At 37.0% G+C, this 20,954-nt stretch overlaps 3 protein-coding genes across 3 annotated transcripts; 1 reads left to right on the forward strand and 2 right to left on the reverse strand.

The window, feature by feature from the left end:
• Positions 1-437: 437 nt before the first annotated feature.
• LOC127450286 (NADH dehydrogenase [ubiquinone] 1 beta subcomplex subunit 10-like) lies at positions 438-7,253 on the forward strand. Its single transcript, XM_051714257.1, has 4 exons — positions 438-671; positions 1,438-1,573; positions 6,694-6,833; positions 7,099-7,253. The coding sequence occupies exons 1-4, from the start codon at positions 524-526 to the stop codon at positions 7,182-7,184; spliced, it is 510 nt and encodes a 169-aa protein (XP_051570217.1). The 5' UTR covers positions 438-523; the 3' UTR covers positions 7,185-7,253.
• A 1,476-nt stretch (positions 7,254-8,729) lies between these two features.
• LOC127450272 (40S ribosomal protein S2-like) lies at positions 8,730-13,583 on the reverse strand. The gene is made up of 7 exons (XM_051714238.1): positions 13,416-13,583; positions 9,825-9,914; positions 9,631-9,738; positions 9,375-9,548; positions 9,141-9,300; positions 8,933-9,024; positions 8,730-8,854 (listed from the first exon to the last, which is right to left on the reverse strand). Exons 1-7 carry the CDS (start codon positions 13,548-13,550, stop codon positions 8,774-8,776), a joined length of 840 nt encoding a protein of 279 aa, XP_051570198.1. The 5' UTR covers positions 13,551-13,583; the 3' UTR covers positions 8,730-8,773.
• A 1,812-nt stretch (positions 13,584-15,395) lies between these two features.
• LOC127450276 (immunoglobulin superfamily member 6-like) lies at positions 15,396-19,469 on the reverse strand. The gene is made up of 6 exons (XM_051714243.1): positions 19,302-19,469; positions 18,475-18,819; positions 18,003-18,100; positions 17,472-17,525; positions 16,179-16,283; positions 15,396-15,997 (listed from the first exon to the last, which is right to left on the reverse strand). The coding sequence occupies exons 1-6, from the start codon at positions 19,372-19,374 to the stop codon at positions 15,938-15,940; spliced, it is 735 nt and encodes a 244-aa protein (XP_051570203.1). The 5' UTR covers positions 19,375-19,469; the 3' UTR covers positions 15,396-15,937.
• Positions 19,470-20,954: the final 1,485 nt, after the last annotated feature.

The raw sequence follows: 20,954 nt of genomic DNA on the forward strand, positions 1-20,954 counted from the left end.
GCTAGTTGAAAGTTACGCTCTCTCTTATTGTTGATCCGGTACAAAACAATCGCTGACCTAAACCAGCTTTGGTCAACTGAGGTTTTAGTGCTTTCTCGTTCATGTTCAGTCAGCTTAGTTAAAGGTGTGATGATGTCAGACAAGTAAATGCCTTTGTTTATTTAGTTTTATTCAAATGTACCGTTGTACATTTATTTCATTAATTCAATGAGTAAAGTCAATGTAATGAAAACTAGTGGCAGACAAAATTGCGTGTAACCTTTTACCTTTGACCTAATCATTTATCAATGAAATAAAGAATAAAAACAATATTTGACGATTTTGCATATAAAACCATTAAATTTACAACATAGAACCACAAAAACAATAAAGACACGTTTTTTCCTTCACGTTTATTCGTCGCTGTTCAGTGACCTTTCACCATGTTGTGTGAAGCGCGCATGCGCACTGTGGAGGAGAGAAAAGCGAGATTTAAGGTCGAGTAAAGGTGTTTTGAAATTTCCCTTCTAGTTTATGTCTGAAAATGCCGCAAGATCACGATAAAGACGCTTATCCCGAGCCTCCCCGTCAGACTCCAGTGGTGGATAAGCAATCGGCACTGCCAAATCCAGCGTTAATATTGTCAAAGCTCTTTTACTACTCTGTCGATCTGCCAGTAACTACATTAAGAGGTAAGACCCTCTGTACAATAGTGTTTACATCGACTTTGATCCACCAGATGATATAGAGCAGTTTAATATAGTGTAGTATTAGAGTATTAGTTGTACTGAAAGATGGTCCCATAAAAAAAAGTAAGGTATGTTTTTTTTGTAAAAATAAACCCTAAAAATTACCATTAGAGAACGTTCTGTATAAACCTCCGTGCAACGTTCTAGGAACGTTAGTTTGTGGTTATAAAAATAAAACCTAAACATAACCATTATAGAACGTTCTGTGTAAACCTCCCTGCAACGTTCTGGGAACGTTTGCGGTTATAAAAATAAAACCTAATAATATCTGTTATAGAACGTTCTGTGTAAACCTCACTGCAACGTTCTGGGAACGTTAGTCTGTGGTTATAAAACTAAAACCTAAACATAACCATTATAGAACGTTCTGTGTAAACCTTCTTGCAACGTTCTGGGAACGTTAGTTTGTGGTTATAAAAATAAAATCTAAAAATAACCATTATAGAACGTTCTGTGTAAACCTCACTGCAACGTTCTGGGAACGTTAGTTTGTGGTTATAAAATAAAAACCTAAAAATAACCATTAGAGAGCGTTCTGTATAAACCTCACTTAATTTCACTTTATTTATTATTTATTGTCATTCTAGCTAATGGAACTTTTTTTGTTTTTTTTGTTCGCCAGGTCCAAAGTCCAAATAAATGACAGGATACCACATACAGATTGTAACCCCTGATTCTTATTTTGTGATTCTGTTTCATGTTCTACCAGGTGTTATCGAGGGCATCCAGGGTAATAAGTCCCAATACTACCATCAGAAGTTCCGTCGTGTTCCAGAGCTGACCGAATGCCAGGAAGGAGATTACCTGTGCTACTATGAAGCCGAGATGCAGTGGAGGAGAGACTAGTATGTTACATCCACAAAAATGCCTATGGCAGTGCGATACTTCACACGATATACATAGTAGGCTACTATATTTACAGGGATGGAAAGTTTCACTATTCTTCACACTTTGGTTAGGATTTGTTCTAAAATTCCGACCCCAAACAGGACTCAACAATAAGGATGGCCCAGCGCCATTGTGAGAAAGTTTCGGGCCAGTTGATGGAAAAGTTACTTGCCCATTTGGGCCAGTACTGCGTTGTTGCTAAATGTTACATTCCTTGTAAATGTGTTGTTATGCCATGCAAACTCAAATATTTGGAATTCTGTTATGTATTAAACATAGTTTTGGCGAATTCTGTCGATTCAAACTTCTCACCACAGGTAACCAGAGTATTTAGCGGGCTAACATACAAGTTTTTGCTGAAATAGTCATAATAACATTAGTAAGAATGGGCTAAAAATGACAAAAATCTATGTTCTGCATTGTATTACTTTTTAGTAGGAGTGGGAGAAAAAGTAGTTTCAGCGATGCATCTCAATTCTTTCTCAAATGATTCTGAATCGATTCTAAAAAATAGAATTGATTCTGAGTTCAGTTTAAATTGCGGCAGCACAGTGACGCGCGCCAGAGACAGATATAGAAACAAAGACATGCGTTAAGCGCATGCACTAAAGTCAAGTGCACAAACACAACTGTTTGCAGACTAGGTATATCAAACACATGACCATTTGTGTCCGAATGAAACTACGATCCAACGGGAGAGTTTATTCGTGATAGTATGCCAAAAAAAAAACATGAAAAACGAGCTTGCACCCGTTATTGCACTGATTTGCACAGGCAGCGGTTCATGAGACGTGGGTGATGTTTTCATTTAATTCTTTTTTTTCTGAAGCCTTTCTCTACTCTTGCGTGCTCTTCATTTCATTGGCTTTTATATGGAATGAAATATGTGCCATTGGGACTTGAACTTGAATTTGAGAAATTGAATTTGCAGTTTTGAACTTGAAGTACATCCAACTTGAAATAACATAAGTCAGGTCTGGACTGGAAGGACGGTCAGAAAAGATTAATGTATCCCCTGGATGTTATGTAGAGCATTAATAAAAAATGTAATAATAAAAAAACAGCAGCAAAGATAAGCTAACTGCCTTGTTACAACACTGGTGGCAAACATTGATCTGATAATGAAAAGTAAACACGTCAGATATCAGATGACTGATAAACATCTATTTCATGCATCTAACAACATGTTTACCAGTCACACTAATAACGTCTGGAGTTTGCATCAAGGCAGAACAAGTAACTTACACTAGAGAGAGGTGGTGGCTCTCGTTCAGTCATGATCCCACATTGTCACTATTTCATAGCAGACCCTTCCTCTTTCAAATGTGAACTGTGAGCTACATTGTGATTGGTCAAGAAGGAGTTTGATTACATACAAGCTTGATTGCTCTTTCTGAGTACCCCGGATGTCTTCATCGGATGTCTTCATCAAATTTACCCAAATCAGAATATAAAACCTGAATCGATTGGGTTAACTTCCTTGTGGTCGCTATAATGTGGTTCTCGCTCTCGGTGGGGCACGTGGCGAGTTGTGCATGGATGCCGCGGAGAATAGCGTGAAGCCTCCACACACGCTTGGTCTCCACGGTAACGCACTCAACAAGCCACGTGATAAAATGCATGGATTGACTGTCTCAGACGCGGAGGCAATTGAGATTCGTCCTCCGCCACCCGGATTGAGTCACTATGCCACCACGAGGACTTAGAGCGCATTGGGAATTGGGAAATTCCAAATTGGGGAGAACAAAAACAATAAAAAAAAAAAACAATCTGAATTTGTGCTACATACATTTGAATTTCAAGTTTGATGTAAATCAAGTTCAAACTGCAACTTCAATTTCAAGTAAATATGTTCAAATTCAAGTCCTAAAACTTAAGTTCAAGTCCCAATGGCAGATATTTAATTCCATACTTCTGCTTATTGCCGGTCACTCGCTTGTCGGGTCAGTGCACACACATGCTGATAAGGGTTTGAAATCCATCTTAGCGTTTGCGACGGGGTCATGCGATCTTCTACTCGCAGAGAAAACAGATGGAACAGTGTATATGAGATGCTTGATAAATTTCTGAAGCAACAACCACGCTATTTAAACCGCTTTACTGTCACCAGTGCAGGTGAGGAGAGGAGAATCTGACAGCTGCACTCTCATAGAGATATATCTTTCATCCTGGACCAGCAACTTCCAGTTGTGGTTAAAAATGAAAATGAATAGGCATGGCATAGATTAATTTTAAATGATAATTAAAGACTATTAAATGATTAACAATGCTTTAAACAATATATATATATATATATATGTACAGTACTGTGCAAACGTCTTAGGCACATAAGATGTTTCACAAAAGCATTTGTCTTAAGATGATTATTTATATCTTCAGCTGTAGCGTGTCAATAGGAAATATAAATGTTAGACTCCCAAACATTCCTTTTGCAAATAGAAAAGATTAGAATAGAAGAACAGGGAGCCCTGCAACAGATGTCATGGCACCCACAAAGCCCCCCACTGAACATCGTGTCAGTCTGAGATTACATATAGAGACAGAAGTAATTGAGACAGCCTAAATAGGTGAATTCTCCAAGAAGCTTGGAACATCCTATCTGTCAACAACCAAGAAAAACTGTGTCCAGGTGTACCTAGGAGAATTGGTGCTGTTTTAGAGGCAAAGGTGGTCACATCAAATATTGATTTAGCTTTTTTATGTTTACTGGACTTTATATGACATTAATTGATAAATGAAAACTATTTATTATTTTTGAAGATATCCTCACTAAACAACATTTTTCACAAGTGCCTAAAACTTTTGCACAGTGCTGTATGTACACACACTATAATCAGTTGACGTATTATTTAATAGTAGCCTATTCAGTGTGTTTTGAACCAATTTTTTTTTTCTTGTGCTTTTAAGAGTTCTAAAGAAGTAAACTGAAAAATTGTGATACTCTTCTAAACTATAAAACCATTTATTTAATCTTGTGGATATTCCATGTTTTGTTCACAGTTCATACTGAATGTAAAAGGCCAGTTTATGTAATGTGACTCATTCAGATTTTTGAAAACAGCTGTTAAATAATAAGCTGAAAGGGAAAAAAATAGAGAGTAAAAATTTTTTTTTTGGATGAAACTAAAAAAGAAAAGAAATTGGCGGACAAGATGCATCGTGATGCATCGAGAATCATTTTATAATTGAATCGTTACCCTTTGAATCGTAATCGAATTGTGAGGCCAGTGAAGATTCGCGCATGTATTTTTTAGCAAAGCTAGTTTTTGAAAAGAAAACGTAACATTTAATAAAACCTATAAACAATATCCCTGTCACATCATACAAAAATGCATTGACAAAAATGTACCTATTTTTGTGGTGGGGCCAGTGAAAATGTTAGCAGGGCAATTAATTCAGCCCCAACCGCTTAACATAAAAACTCAATTGAAACTTTGTTTTGCAGATGTTTGCCATTCACAGCAATGTGTAACCCACAATAGCTATGTTTCCATCCAAGTTGCGAATTTCTTTTAAATCAAAATATTGCAAAAACAATTTTCGAATAAAGCCGCGGTTCTATCCCATGTGTTCAAAAGAACAAAACTGTCACTTCCAGAGGAATTGTAGCCACTGTGATTCTTTTATTAATAAAATACTCACGGTTTAGATCACAGAGACAAAACATTCGAAATAACTTTTTCTCATGTCTGGGAGCGACAGCGTGTCACACAGTTCTGGGAGCACTATGTATGTGCGTTCCTCCCTTATGTCTTTACCTTGCGAATCTAGAAGATATTTTTCAAAAGTGTCAATAAACCTGCTCTTCGACACAGTTCAAGTTTGTATTTGATTCGTTTGCTTTGCAAACTCTTTGCAGGCTTTGGATTTTCAGGACACCGTTCTTTCAGGATGACCAGAGCAACATTTCAGATGCCTTGAATAGGTTTCATTCAAGCCGTCAAACCAAAAAAGACATGCTTGTACTGAAAATACATTGTGTAGGCTATATGAAAGAAACTCAAATAAACCAATATATTATCCAGTGATGGCTAGAGTAAATAATCTGTGTCCTTTGATAATGATTTGGGTCAAATTTAATGGCAAGCTTTGCGATTTGTGCTCCATGGCGCTGCAGAATTTTGAGCAGGCTCCGAAGTTGTAGCTTGGCACCGTGGACAGATGGCAAGCGGCAGCGTGCAGACCTTCATAAAAAATAATTGTTTCGAATTTTAGAATGCGCCATGTCATCCACCAGAAGCGTCTGGTGTGCAACCCCTGTTAAGTTACCCTGCTGCTCACACTTTACCAAAGTTGTGTTGAGAAATATATTCGAAGAGACAAAGACAGATGTGCAATGAGTAGCCCTATTTATATCTGAAAAATGCAGATATTATATATCGATAATCATCGGGAAAATTTTCTGATTATCGATCCCAAAGCCTACATTGCAGTATTTGCATACTGGATTCCTATTGATTTTCTTTTTATTGCATCTATTTAATCATATAGTTGTTTGTTGGTACTCATACCCAGCATGCTGAGTATCATGAGTGGCAAATATTGATGCAGAACTAAAAGCTGAAATATGTCATTTCTGTGCCATCAAACGGAATTGCAAAAATAAAGGTTGTTTTCAAAACAGCTTTCCGAATACACCCCCCATCTGCCTCTGATCAAACAGATAGTCCCGCCCCCAACTCACGTCACTGGTCAGGTCAATGACGTTGTCTCTCTTGAGACGGGTCGCTCAAAAAACAAACAAACAGGAATTTTCATAGCGCCACAGAAACACAGTGTTTCCAGTTTTCAAGAAGATTTACCTATGAATGGCTTACTTACAGCTGCTCTTTTGCTCTCAAAATTGTCTTTGGAGGGCGGGGCTAATTCAACAGGTCAGTCACGTGAAAGCTTCAGAACGCTAAAATCGCTTACAGCACCTTTAAGCCTAAAGCCTTGCAAACACTGTTATATTTTGAGGAAATGCAAACCTAGTATTAAGTTTAGATGCATAGTATGATATAATCAAGTTCATATATTATGAGGTACACCTTTCCTGCACTGGCACACAAGAAGTAATCTTTTATTTTTTCTGCAGTAAAGTGGATCAGGAGATTGTGAAGGCGATTCAGGAGCGTCTCAGGGCCTGCCAGCAGCGAGAGGGACACAGTTACAGACAGAACTGTGGCACAGAACTGCAGCAGTTTAATCAAGTTTCCAAGGCCTTTCAATCACGCTGTGAGTGTCAGTTACTATCGTTCTGATACATGTAATCTGCAAGCAAAACCAAGTTCTGTTTGAAACATGCAGATTTAAAAACTCTTAGAGCAATATTTTATACTACAGTGTATTTCAAATATCACTTGAAACCTGACCGTGAGAAAAGACGTTATGATGCTTTTTCTGGAATGCTTTGCAGTTGACAATGAAACAAAAATGACGTTAGCTTATTTCAATGTACAGTGGCTCATTTTCAGGTTATTAACATTATTTTATCTTCTAGATGGGGATCTTGGTGCATACGCCAGTGCAAGAAAGTGTTTGATGAAACAGAAGGAGAGAATGATGGAAGAAACAGAAAAGGCATAACATTTCCTCTGCTTTTCTGTCTCTCTCTCATCTATGTATCAAAGTGTAAAATAAAGTATTCCAAAGTGACTTTGCAGTGGTTGTCTTGGTTTGATATAGAAAAATCCCCTTCATTTTCAGAACAATTTATTACTTTGTACTTAAGATCTGCGGTACACATTTTACATTGTTGTAAAGGTCAAGTCAGTATTTTATTTTAGATAATTGCTAAAACTTTTAAACAGTAAAAATGGTAAAAGAATGTAATTTTTGAAGAAATGCTTAAATTACACACACTCACTTGCGATGCAGAAAAGCTGCTGTACTTGTACATTGTATTTTACTTTATGGATCAGAATATGGAGGGGACAGGCGATAGTTGTATACAAGGCAAGAATTTTGCCTAGCACATTTTTGATTTTTAATGGTGCGACAATAAATGGGCTACTTGTTGAGCACCTTTAGATCATGTTTTCACTGACTATAGATTTGAGGTCCAGAATTTAAACCCAGCTAATCAAACCATGTGTCAAATCCTGAATGATCATTGCAATGAAATGGGATTGTCTATATTTTAGGTGATATAACAGAAATTGGACAAATCATACTTCCAACATTAACTTAATGCAGAATTGAAATCTGGCATAATGCCAGCAGATGTAAAACCAGAGACTCACTAGAAGTAGATCATTATTTTGGTTTTACCGATTAAACAGTGCCGATAGCTGCTTTTTGGAACTATCAGTTATCTCCAAAATGTAAACATCAATTTTTTTTATTTTGATTATTCCTTCATGTTACTCTACAGGTTCTACAGTAGAACAGCAGCCTCTTAAAGATGAAATAAAAACAATCACTGACACCTCAGGAGGATTTGCTGTATCTAAATCTTTCGTCACTGACATTATTCATCCATATTTTTAACCTAACTTCAATGCATATTTTGATAAGATAATCAAGTGTTATAAATGGAAGCTTAGGGTATGCAAACTATTATTTTTTTTACGGTTTGGTAACATGCTCCATCAGCACATTCATTGTGTCTCAGACTTGATCTGTTCAACAACAAACCTTATTCCATTATTAATCAATAAAACCCCATCTGTTAAAATATAAAAAAATACATACAATATACACACTACAAGATCTTGTAGCCTCCAAATGCCCATCAGAAAAACTTGCAACATTTTATAAATAGATCTTAAAAACAATCGGCCAATTAATTGGTTATCCGCCTTTTCCACCACCTTATTTATCTGTATCAGCAAAATCCACTGTCATCCTCTACCAGAGACCACATTTGTTTTTCCGCCTCAGAGATTACCAGAATCCTAACCTTGTGAAAGTTGTCTCAACATTGAGGCCATTATGTGACAAGAGGGCTAAATCAGAAATCTCATATTAATAACTTTAGGTATTATAAATCCAAAACCCATTCTAGAATCATTTCAGACTCAATTACTCTTAGCCACATTGGCTATATCAAACATGCAGATCTTAAGAGAAGTTCAACATATATTTTTGATTGAAGTTGGGTCGTTTCAAACAATGGAACACGCATTCATAGATGGTTTTCTGTTTGGACTTTATTTCAAGCCATTGTACAAAATTTAGGAGGCTGCCGGAAGAGCTCCCTGGGTCCTCTGAACGGAGACCCTGGTGTGAGTCTTAGCCAGATGATCAGTAAATTCCTGAAAGAAGAGAGATAAACTTTAATTCAAAGAATCAAATACATTTTGAAAACTATAAAAATACAACAAATGTAATACCTGGTAAGGAGACTTGGCAAACACAGTCTCCTTCCAGAGATCAGGGGTCAGGTAGCAGTAAGTCTTGGAGATGGCATCGAAGGTGGCCTTGGCTGCAATGACAACACAAGAGTTGTCAACTCTGAAACACTAGTTCATATTTATTAGCCTACTTTTGCTAATAAAGCAGGGAGAACCTGTACTTCAGTCTTCTATAAAAGGCTCTTACCAAAGTTGCCCAGGGTGGCGGTACATCCTTTTGCAGAGGTGTAGCAGTCGTCGATACCAGCCATCATCAGCAGTTTTTTGGGTACAGGAGCAGACACGATACCAGTACCTCGGGGGGCGGGAATAAGCCGTACCAAAACTGAACCACAGCGACCAGTCACCTAACCAGAAACATCATGTTTAGTCAAACAAAACAATGTTCAAATTCAAACAGAGGCTTCAACAGACATCTTACCTTGCATGGCACAGTGTGTGGTTTGCCGATCTTGTTACCCCAGTAGCCTCTTCTGACTGGAATGATGGACAACTTGGCCAGGATGATGGCTCCGCGGATAGCTGTGGCTACCTCTTTGGAACACTTCACTCCCAGACCAACGTGGCCATTGTAGTCACCGATAGCAACAAAGGCCTATAAAATTTGAGGAAATGTGTCAGGGCCCAAGTTAAATGACAAGTATTGAACATTCAATAGGGCAAAAATAGGAAGTCACCTTAAACCTGGTGCGTTGCCCAGCTCTGGTCTGTTTCTGGACGGGCATGATCTTCAGAACTTCATCCTTCAGTGCTGATCCCAGGAAGAAGTCAATGATCTCAGACTCCTATGAAAAATACAATTGCTGAGTTTCAGAAAGAGCCAAGCATCATCACAACACGTTGTGGAGTTCGAGACTTGCAAATTTAGTACCTTGATTGGCAGAGAATACAGGTAGATCTCCTCCAGGGTCTTGATTTTCATATCCTTTACCAGGCGACCAAGTTTGGTCACGGGCACCCACTAAATGAAACCGAAAAATAGTTGTCATCATAGGACATAGCCAGTGTAAATTGTAGTCATAAGTACAGCAATGCAACACGTTAGTAAATAAGGATGGGTAAAAATATCTATTTTCCAATACATCGCAATCTTCATTTGAACGATCTCTATTCTTACATCCCAAGATCAACCTTATACTCTATGCACCATCCTCCACTACAATGCTAAGGAATCACCTGCGTAGGGGCCTGGGTAGCTCAGTGGTAAAATACGCTTGCTATTACCCCTGGAGTTCGCTAGTTCGAATCCCAGGGCGTGCCGAGTGATTCCAGCAAGGTCTCCTAAGCAACCAAATTGGCACGGTTGCTAGGGAGGTTAGAGTCACATGAGGTAAACTCCTCATGGTCACTATAATGTGGTTCGTTCTCGGTGGGGCGCGTGGTGAGTTGAGCGTGGTTGCCGCGGTGGGTGGCATGAAGCCTCCACAAGCGCTATGTCTCCGTGGCAACGCGCTCAAGCCACGTGATAAGATGCGTGGGTTGACGGTCTCTGAGGCAACTGGGATTCGTCCTCTGCCACCTGGACTGAATCACTACGAGGACTTAGAGCGCATTGGGAATTGGGCATTCCAAATTGGGAGAAAAAGGAAGAAAAAATAAATAAAAGGAATCACCCACGTATGCAACCAAATTTTGTGCCATGCAGCTAAAATGTATATATTTGGCAACGAGCTGGTAAATGATTAGATTTCCCTCACCAGTAATTGTGTAATTTAGTGGTGAAGTATTCAGCACCGAGATCCTTTCACTGCGTGTTGAAAGTAAAAGTTGTTCCGTGTAATGCTTGTTAAAAAACCAGATCCATGCGACCCATTTGGCATTGAATAACGTCATTTATAATACCATTTAGGTACTCTACAGTCAGTTGTTGATCAAAAAACAAAACAATTTTTAATTCTAATCATGCATAGCACAGATGAAATAAAGCAATTCCAGTGTCATTAACATGCGCTCGTTTACAGACGCTCTTTACAGAAATGCCGGTTTTCTTAAAGAGACAGTACCGGTTTTAGCACGTGTTCAACAACTATTTGTAAATATTTATAAATAATGCAAATTACGCAATTAAACCAACACTAATTTTTTTATTTATTGATTGAATGAATACATCGATTTGCTTTTTAAATGGAAAAATGTGACCAAAATGACAAAAACTATAAAACATAATTTGTAAAAGTTATATTTTTGTAATGTACCTAGATAGAAGGTCCCCTGTACAATTAACAACATTAGCTGAGAGAGAATTACTTATGCAAGCAAAAGGGACATTATAACTAATCTACCCATATGAATCCATTCAAATCGAATAGAAAGCTTGTAAATCGGAATCAAAAAATCTGTATCAATACACAGCCCTATTAGTAACAATCTTGTGCAGGGGTCGGGAACCTGTGGCTCTTTGTTAAAAAAATCAAGTGGCTCGCCGTGTGTCTCACTATTCACCACACTAAAACTTTCTAGAGATAATTTTCCTGCAGAAAGTGTGGGTGCGACTGCAAAGATTGAAGTCAATGACACTGTTGTCATACAGCCTACTCCTGGTGAACAAGGTCTGAAATTACATTAGCTGAACAAAATGCAGATTTTTTATGCTGAGTATTTTGCTGATGTACCAGCCACAGTGGAGGGTTACCTGTAACATGACATCTCAGAGTGATATATGACAAGTAATTAGACACAGATGCAAGTTTGACAAAACATGTGTGATTATATTTTGGAGAACGGATGAAAGAAAAGCCGCCGATGCACGTCTGATTTGATGTGCACAGTGAGCTCCGCTGTTCACGAGTGCAATGAAAGCGCTTCTCCAAGACAAGCACATGTATAGAGTTCTGGGTCTCATTTCCCAGTAACTATTGATCTTAGCAGTTAAGAGCATTTTCTATGAGCAATTTTACGAACGTTATTTTTTGTGCATTCAGGGTGTGAAACAGCACCTGCCACCCCCCAAATGCAACGAGGCTCAATCCAGTTCGCAAGCTTCTCGTTCAAAAGCAGGTATTTCTTGTGAGTAATTTTGCTCATCTACTCGCAACAGGCGGGTGACCTGTAAGACAACTGAGTGACACATGACAAGAAATACTGTTAGTCCCAAAAAGACACGCACTTGTAGAAACTTTATTATATTTTATTATACAAAAACAGACAAAAGAAAAGCAGTCACTGAGTGCGTCAGATTCGCTGTTTGTTCAGAGGTGTGCAGAGGGACCCTGGACCCTGTCTCTTTTTTCCTCCGTTTCACCCGTCTGAAAACTGTTTGCAAGAATGTAGTCTATGAGAACGCTGCAAATGATCTCAGATCATCTCAGGAGGTGCTGTGAGTTTCGCTTTTTCCACGGAGCAGTTCGCCCTTACGCATTGTGAACACAACTCTGAAGGTTTAGTAACATATACATGTGTGTACACATATATACACACACGTATATATATATATATATTTGTATTAAAGACGAACGTGGTTAAATCATAAAATAATACAAGACACCTTGAACCTAAAATTGAGTTCCATTTTATTTTCTTTAGGCAGCATTAACTGTATTACCAAAGCGCAATACAAATACATTCGATAACAACACACATTTGGCAGCATTTTTTTGGGAACATATGGGAATTTATTAGGCTTATTTATTATGATTATCATCATCTTTACATTTATAATTGTCTTTAATTCTTAATTTGTAGGCTATAAGCAATTTTCCACCTGTTGTCGTTGACGGATCCTTGCGTGATGGCAAATGGGGTCATTGGAGACTGTAAATGTTTGGATTTGTGGAGGTGGTTATAAGATTTGTTGATCACTTCGTTATTTTAATTGCTTTTTCATTTAAAGCGCAATTTGAATTTAGAAATGTCTTGTTTACGTTTTTCATGTTTCAATAAATTCCTTTAATTTTTAAAGCAAAATCAATAAAGCAAAAATATTCACTGACCATCAGCAGGGGGGTAGACGATATAATCGGATATTTGTTTAAGGTGAGCATCGTTTATATTTGGTACATATCACCCAGCCCAAAAGGGAAGTGAACTTGTTCATGTTCAATTGTAAAATTAAGTAATTTTATGGAGACCAGCACAAACACGTGTACTCAATTCCATATTGCAACATGTTACCCATTAACTGTTGCATATGTTTGTGTTATCGAGTAGTCTATGGGCATAATAAACATTTTATTTTCTTGAAAATCTTTTTTAAAAATAGTAAATTATTAGTTTGTGCTATGGCGCTTTCAAAAAATTAATCAACCAAAAATGGACTAGTGGATATCCAACATGCAAGTACAGTTGAAAACCAATAAAACCTTGCAGCTCATAATGTGCAAACATAAAATACACAAAATAATGTGCAGATAATAAATATAAATTAAGAGACTTTCAGTATAAAATGCATTTGCACTTTTGTTATCTTTGATGAAGCATTAACCCATGACAATTCAAAGAAATGCAAAATATGTGGATGTTTTACCTCCTTATCCTCAGATTTGCCTCCCCGGGCACCGCGGCCTCTTCCACGGCCTCTGCCGCGACCACGACCGCGACCCCGGCCGCCAGTGCCGAAACCTCCGCGAAAACCTCCTCTACCACCGGCGTCGTCCGCCATTTGCTAGAGACACCATAACGAGTCCAATTAACAACTAATACATTACACGACACAAAAATACAAACGTGTTTAATATAAGACGCATGTTAAATACAGATGCATCGGGAGAAGATGCTAAAATCATCCTAAATTCTCAGGCAACATGACATGGTATAAGGCAGCTTATTCATGTATAAAAAGAATGACATGTAATACTACAATTAACATTTATCACATACTAATGCAAATATTAGTAATAAACGATTGGCTTCACCGGTGCCGCCATTTTTCTTAAGACAATCTCCTCACAAACGCCATAAAATGTCATTTCTGCTCAATACATTGATTTAATATCAGTATTAAAGTGTTACTAAACGGCACACACATAACTCCGTTATAGTTATTATGCTTTTTACTTTGAGATTCCGATGATTTAAACAGATAAAGCTGAGCAATCCTTGCTGCCCGTGATCACTTACGTGATGTATTCAGGAAGAAGAAGACAGCGCGTGAGTTCGCGAGGTACTTATTCGGAGCGAATCCTCGCGATATTTCGTGTCAGCTGTTGTCATGACAACCTCAGAACTCTGACTCAAAGCATAAGTTTTCAAATTTAAAAGATAATTAGCACATAATTCCACACGAGAATGCCAGTAACAGCACTCATGCTTATCTTATAAGCAAAAGACATAAGCTCAGATTAATGTATTTTATTTAATAGGCTACATTATCAGAGTTAGAAAAGAAACTTTGAGAAAAGACCAACAGAAAAAAAGAAAGAAACTGGGGGGAAAACTGAATTGGATTGTACTGTTTGTATAATTTGTAAATAAATACTAAATAGCCAATTTGTTAATGAGTTTTTTTTTTAACCATCTATGGCAATCTGATGCATTGTATTTATCTGGAAACAAATTATGAATGTTATCAGGTTTTTACAGTAACTAGCTGGCAAAAGTGTTGCCAGTATGTTACTGTAAAAATCACAGTAAGGTCTAATAGTGTATGTGAACTGAAACTATACCTTGGTCTTACTTTGCCGCAGTCTTCTTTTAAAGACTGATCACGTGGCTCTCTGTGGATGACACCGCGGAGACTCCCAGTATGTGGAGGCTCATGCTACTCTCCACGATCCACACACAACTTACCACATGCCCCATTGAGAGCGAAAACCTTGTGACTCTACCCTCCTTAGCAACCGGGCCAATTTGGTTGCTTAGGAGACCTGGCTGGAGTTACTCAGCACACCCTGGATTCATACTCATGACTCCAGGGGTGGTAGTCAGCGTCAATACTCGCTGAGCTACCCAGGCCCCCACAAAAATCAAATTATATTGAGGCACTTACAATGGAAATGAATGGGGCTACTTTTTGAACATTAAAATACTCACTGTTTGAAAAGTATAGCCAAAAGACATAAAGGATATACATGTAAACATGAGTTTAGCTGTATAAAATCACTTACTAGGTTTATCTGTATAAAGTTATATCCAATTTTATAACTTTGTTGCCATGGCGACGTAACACTGTAAACCCTAAAACCCTAAAATGACAATTTAAACAACTTTACAGCTCAAATAATACACTCGTTTTAACAGAAGAATTAATGTAAGTGCTTTTACTAAATTATAAGCTTCACATTTCTGCCTTTAAACCCTCCAAAATTTGGCCCCATTCACACTTCCATTGTAAGTGCCTCGCTGGCGCTGCAACCTCGATTTCCACTATGACCGGTCACTTTCTGTTGTTATTCAATGAAAACAGGCCTTCAAAACACCCAATAGTACAAGTAGCTTTAAATGAAATCAAGATAAAGATGAGAAACAAGAGAAAATAAAACATGGTCACTTGTTGAATGGTCAGAAAAACAGTTTTTTTTTTTTTTTATTACACTAAACCATCTGCCCCCCCTCTTATGAAATTATTTTTATTCCCTTGAAGAACAGACAACACAAAATCAAAAACTGAGGGGGTAAAATGCCTCCATATGAAACCGTCCCTACAAATAACAATAGCTCCAGTAGCTTAGTTTAAATACTTTCCACATAGCAAATTAAGTCAGTTATCAACGTAGTCTCAAATTTATCAATGCAAAACAAAATGACTCACACACTTATGGAATGTATGAGAGTGGAAAACTTTCTCTTGTCACCAACAGAGGCATCACAACATGTTGCAATGTTGTGTTACCCAGCCACAATTTTACAAAATGGACTTTATTTCTTTACTAAAAATAACACACATGAGTAAAAGCATGAGCATTATTATGAAATGTCATGTACAATAATGCAGTCAACTGAATTTGCATTGTACAGTCCTTTTCCTGAAGTGGAAGTTTCCAGTTTTGCTTTCAAGCTGATGGTTTTGCAGATCGGGGGACAAACATGGATCAGAGGTTTAGTTGTGTTTCACTCATCAAGATTTTGGTAAATATCTTCACTCCTGTCCTGGGTTTGAGGATCTTTATACTAGGGGAGATTTGAAGCCAATTTAGATCATAGCAAGCACTTTTTGTCACATTGAACAGCAAACTTGTCAGCTAGAAATTGCACTAGGATGTGTTTAGTACAAATAAATGCGTGTTTGCTCAAAAAAAAAAAAAAAAAAAAAAAAAAAATGCCTGCATGTTATAAAAAATAATGTGAAAACCTTTTCTTGCGAAACTTTGGAGTGAGCCTGAATTTTGTCACTGACTAGGTTCCTCTTGCACAGTTCTTGCACCACTCCACTGAAAATCACTAGTTTATCTGAGTCCTGTTAACAACATGAATACCATTTTTAACATATATAGACTTTTGAAACAAACACGTTTTGAGACTATTATATCGTTCAAGTTTAATAAAAATCACTGTTGTTAACCCTTATTGTAGTTAAAGGGATAATTCACCCAAAAATGAAAATCGTCTCATCATTTATGATGAGGTGATCTTTGTGATCTTCTGCCGATCACAAAGATTTTTAGAAGAATATTTCAGCTCTGTAGGTCCATTCAATGCAAGTGAATGGTGACCAGAACTTTGAAACTCAAAAAATCACATAAAAGCAGCATAAACGTAATCCAGATGACTCCAGTGTTTAAATCCATGTCTTCAGAAGTAATATGATAGGTGTGGGTGTGAAAAAGATACATATTTTTTTTTGTTTGTTTTTTTTTTTTTTTACTATTAACCTCCACTTTCACTTTCACATTCTTATTCTTTGTTTTATGCGATTCACATTCTTCGTGCATATCGCCACCTACTGGGCAGGGAGGACAATTTATAATAAAAAGGACTTAAATATTGATCTGTTTCTCACCCACACCTATCATATCACTTCTGAAGATATGGATTAAACCACTGGAGTCATATGGATTACTTTTATGCTGCCTTTATGTGATTTTTAGAGCTTCAAAGTTCTGGTCACCATTCACTTGCATTGTATAGACCAAAAGAGCTGAGATATTCTTCTAAAAATCTTTTATTTGTGTTCTGTAGCGAAAGAAAGTCATACACATCTGGGATGGCATGAGGGTGAGTAAATGATGAGAGAATTTTAATTTTTGGGTGAACTATGCATTTAATAGGGTAAATAACTGTAAAAATGACCAGTAAATTACTATAATATAATCGTACAATATTTAACTGTAATATGCATTGCAACATGTGCTATCACTCATTAATAACAGTAAATTACTCTTTATCCAACAGCAAACTACTGTAATTGTACATCGGTGTGGAACCCACAACATCTTTTCCATTTTCCAATTACAGTAAGTTATTGCACAATTTATATTTTTACAGTATATACCTCAGATACCAATTACAGTACTAATCAGTAAATTGCTGTAAACAACAATTGCAGTAGCTTACTGTTATAAGGTTTTTACAGTAATTAGCTGGCAACAGTGTTGCCAGTATTTTACTGTAAAAAAGCACGGTAAGGTCTAAACTCAAACTATACCTTCGTCTCACTTTGCCGCAGTCTTCTTTTAAAGACTGATTTGATTTGTCCAGTCTATCAATTCAAAGAAATATATTAAAGGAAATGTTCTGGGTTCAAAACAGGTTAAAAAATAATTTTGACTTGTCTATCCTTTATTTGATAATAAGCAAAAATTGCAGTTACATTAAGGCACTTACAGTGGAAGTGAATGGGGCCAGTATGTAAATATAAAGTTATATCCAACCTTGTTGCCATAATAACGTAATGCTGTAAACCCTTAAACCCTAAAATGACAATTGAAATAACTTTATAGTTCAAATAATACAAAAATTAATGTAAGTGCTTTTATAAAATTATAAGCTTCACATTTCTGCCTTTAAACCCTCCAAAAATTGGCCCTCATTCACTTCCATTGTAAGTGCCCCACTGTAACCTCATTGTTTGCTTATTCTTCTTTTTTTTAAAGAAAAGGAGGGACAATTTAATGGTTGTGTTACATAATATTGTAACATTAAAATGTCCAGAAAAAGTATGTAACTTTAAATGTACCTTTATGCAGATAAGAATGCCCAAGACGAAGAGACTGTACACAATCAGTAGGACAAGCAATGTCAGTAAAAGTACTTGACGGGTGTTAAAGCCCCTCTCTGGATACAAAGCACAGTTTCATTAAAATAATAAATAAATAAATAAATAAATAAAATATCCAAACATCAATCATTTTCAAGGTGTTCTCACCTTTCTAAAATCCAGTTTAAAGGCCTGTTTAGCATTTGATTTGAATATTTTTAAACATGTTCAAGTCACAGATACATTTAAACATTTAAAATGTGTTTTTTTTTTATCCTGTTGACTTTATTTATTTGTCTTCTATTTATTCTCCATATCAAAGCTAATAAAATCTTTCCTGTATCCATAATTTCTTATTTTATTATTGCTATTATTTGTCTCAGCTGCCCAGCACTTTCATTCATCTCTGTTGTTTTTAAATGTGCTTTCTAAATAATATAACTAGACTTACTTGACACTTTTAAAGTGGTTCCCTTTCCAATCGCCTGCGCCCCGTTATGCACCACATAACGCAGAGCCGCTGCACAGTAATACACACCACAGTCTTGTGTTGACAATGAGTTGATTTTCAAATTCTGATCTTCCAGTGTATATTTGACTGATCGGTTTGTTAAATCAAGCTGGTGGCGAGAGTCTTTCCGGAACACATGCCAAGAGATGCTCAGTTTGTCAGGTCTGTGACCTGGGCAGCTTGTTATGTTCAAAGAGCAGGGAATAGAGACAAATTGTTGCTCTTTTCGCCTCATCAAATTTTTTGACTGTTGGACATCTACCTTGCATCCACTTAAGGAAAGAACTGGAAAAATACATCAGAATCAGAAAGAGCTTTATTGGCCGAGCTGTACTAACACACAATAATTTGTTGTAGTTTACAGGAGCTCTGAGCAATTACATAAAGTATATTGTATACAAGAAGATAACATGAATAAACATAGAGTAAACAGAAAAAACTTGGAAATTTCAAATTGGGTATAGTGTATTGCAACAGTATCAATGCATATTTACATATTGTACATCTATACATGCAAATACAGTATATATACACAGAAGGAAAGTATAAAGTAAGAACCTTCCTTTTGATTCATTTGAAATAAAAATATTTGATTGCTGATATTTCATGCCATTATTGTCAAACTCATCCTTATATTATATTAAAGAGAGTATTTAAATATTACCGTTAACCTTTTAATTTGATATCATTTTACTGATAGAGCATAAAAAATAACAAATAAAATAAAAACACAGCTTCCATTCGGAAACTTTTGTATCTCTACTCACCTGAGATAAAGATAAGAAATGTGATGGTTAAGAGGTTCCAGCTGATATCACGATATTTTGTGGGTCCTTTCATTGTTGTCTTTTTGTTTTTGTTTTGCAATTTGTTGGACAGTCATCGGAACAAAGGTCTCACGCCTAACGGAGAAATAAAAACTGAAATGACATATAAAATGAGAAGTGACATAGACCCATCCCCTCGCTGTCTTCCTTCCTTTCTATCAGACTCTCTGTGTGTGACCAGTCTGTCACCATTAGTCTCATCTACTGCATATTGCGATCTCATAAATATTTATGTGTATTTCTTTGTCTTCCCAAGAGTGGTACTTGATAAAAATGCTTTAAAATGGTCACACATATATATATAATTTCTAAAACATGAATATAATTCTTAGTTTAATATAATATAATATATCCATAATCTTTTATTTATTTATTTATTTATTTTTTTGTGCAAAAAAATATTGCATGTTAGATTTCTGCCTTGCCTTAACAAAATATTTAACAGAGGAGAGAAGCTTGTGTATGCATTTTTGAATGTTATGTAGGTACCCAACATTTGAGTCTAGGTTTTTAGATGACATTAAGCATCCTTATAGATGTACAGAATCATACAATGTTTGTTTATTGGTCTTATAATTGAAACACTCAATGATAGAAAGAAATGCTTTCATCTCCTCTCCCTTACAATTTACCATGCTAACTATCGTAACCTCACACCAAATCTACTACAGTTATTGTTCCTACATTAAACCTGTTGTAACTTCTGTGTTAAACAACAACAAAAACACTTAAACTAGCCTAAGTTGGTTTGCTGGTCTTAGCTGGTTTAAATTGGTCTCCCTGCCAGGCTAAGCTGATGCTCTTCAACTTTAGCTGAGACCTGAAAAGTGCCCAAAAGTCTGTTAAAAAAAACAAAAAAACAGTCTAACATAGATTGCTGGTTTAAACTGGTCTTACCTGGTCTTAATATGGTTGCCATGGTCAACCAGACAGACTGGCCAAACTGGAACTTAGCTTGTTTTGCTGGGAGGCAAGCCTAACCAGCTAAAAAAATCCCCAAACCCTCTAAAACCAGTCTGGGAGACCAGCTAAGATTTTTTTAAATAAAAGGTAAAACCAGTGTAAGATGGTTTGCTATTTTTTTCTGGTCTAAACTGGTCTTAGCTGGTCAACCATCCTCAGGGGCACATGATGCAAAGGTTTACACGAGCTGAAGCCCAGGGGCCCACAACTCCCAGGGGGGCCCCATTCGTGGTGTCCACCACCCTATTCTTCCCTATCAACGTTCGCTGGAGGAGCGAATATAACAAAAACAAATAAACACAGAGATGGTGCCCCACCTCCCATTCCCCAACTGACAGGGGGCCCCATGGAACAGTGAGCCCATGGGCCCCAAATTAACTTAATATGCCCCAGTCTGGCCTGGTTTTGCACTCCTAACCAGCTGAAAAGTGCCCAAAACCCTCTAAAACCAGTCTGGGAGATCAGCTAAGTTTGTAAAAAAAAAAAAAAAAAATCAAATAAAAAAAAATAAAAACTATTGTAAGATGGTTTGCTGGTGTTAGCTGGTCTAAACTGATTTTAGCTGGTTTGATATGGTCAACCAGCTTGGCCAAAATGGAGCTTAGCTAGTTGCTGGGAGGCCAGCTTGTC

This window comes from Myxocyprinus asiaticus, chromosome 13, assembly GCF_019703515.2.
Source record: "Myxocyprinus asiaticus isolate MX2 ecotype Aquarium Trade chromosome 13, UBuf_Myxa_2, whole genome shotgun sequence".
In the NCBI taxonomy this organism is placed as follows: domain Eukaryota; kingdom Metazoa; phylum Chordata; class Actinopteri; order Cypriniformes; family Catostomidae; genus Myxocyprinus; species Myxocyprinus asiaticus.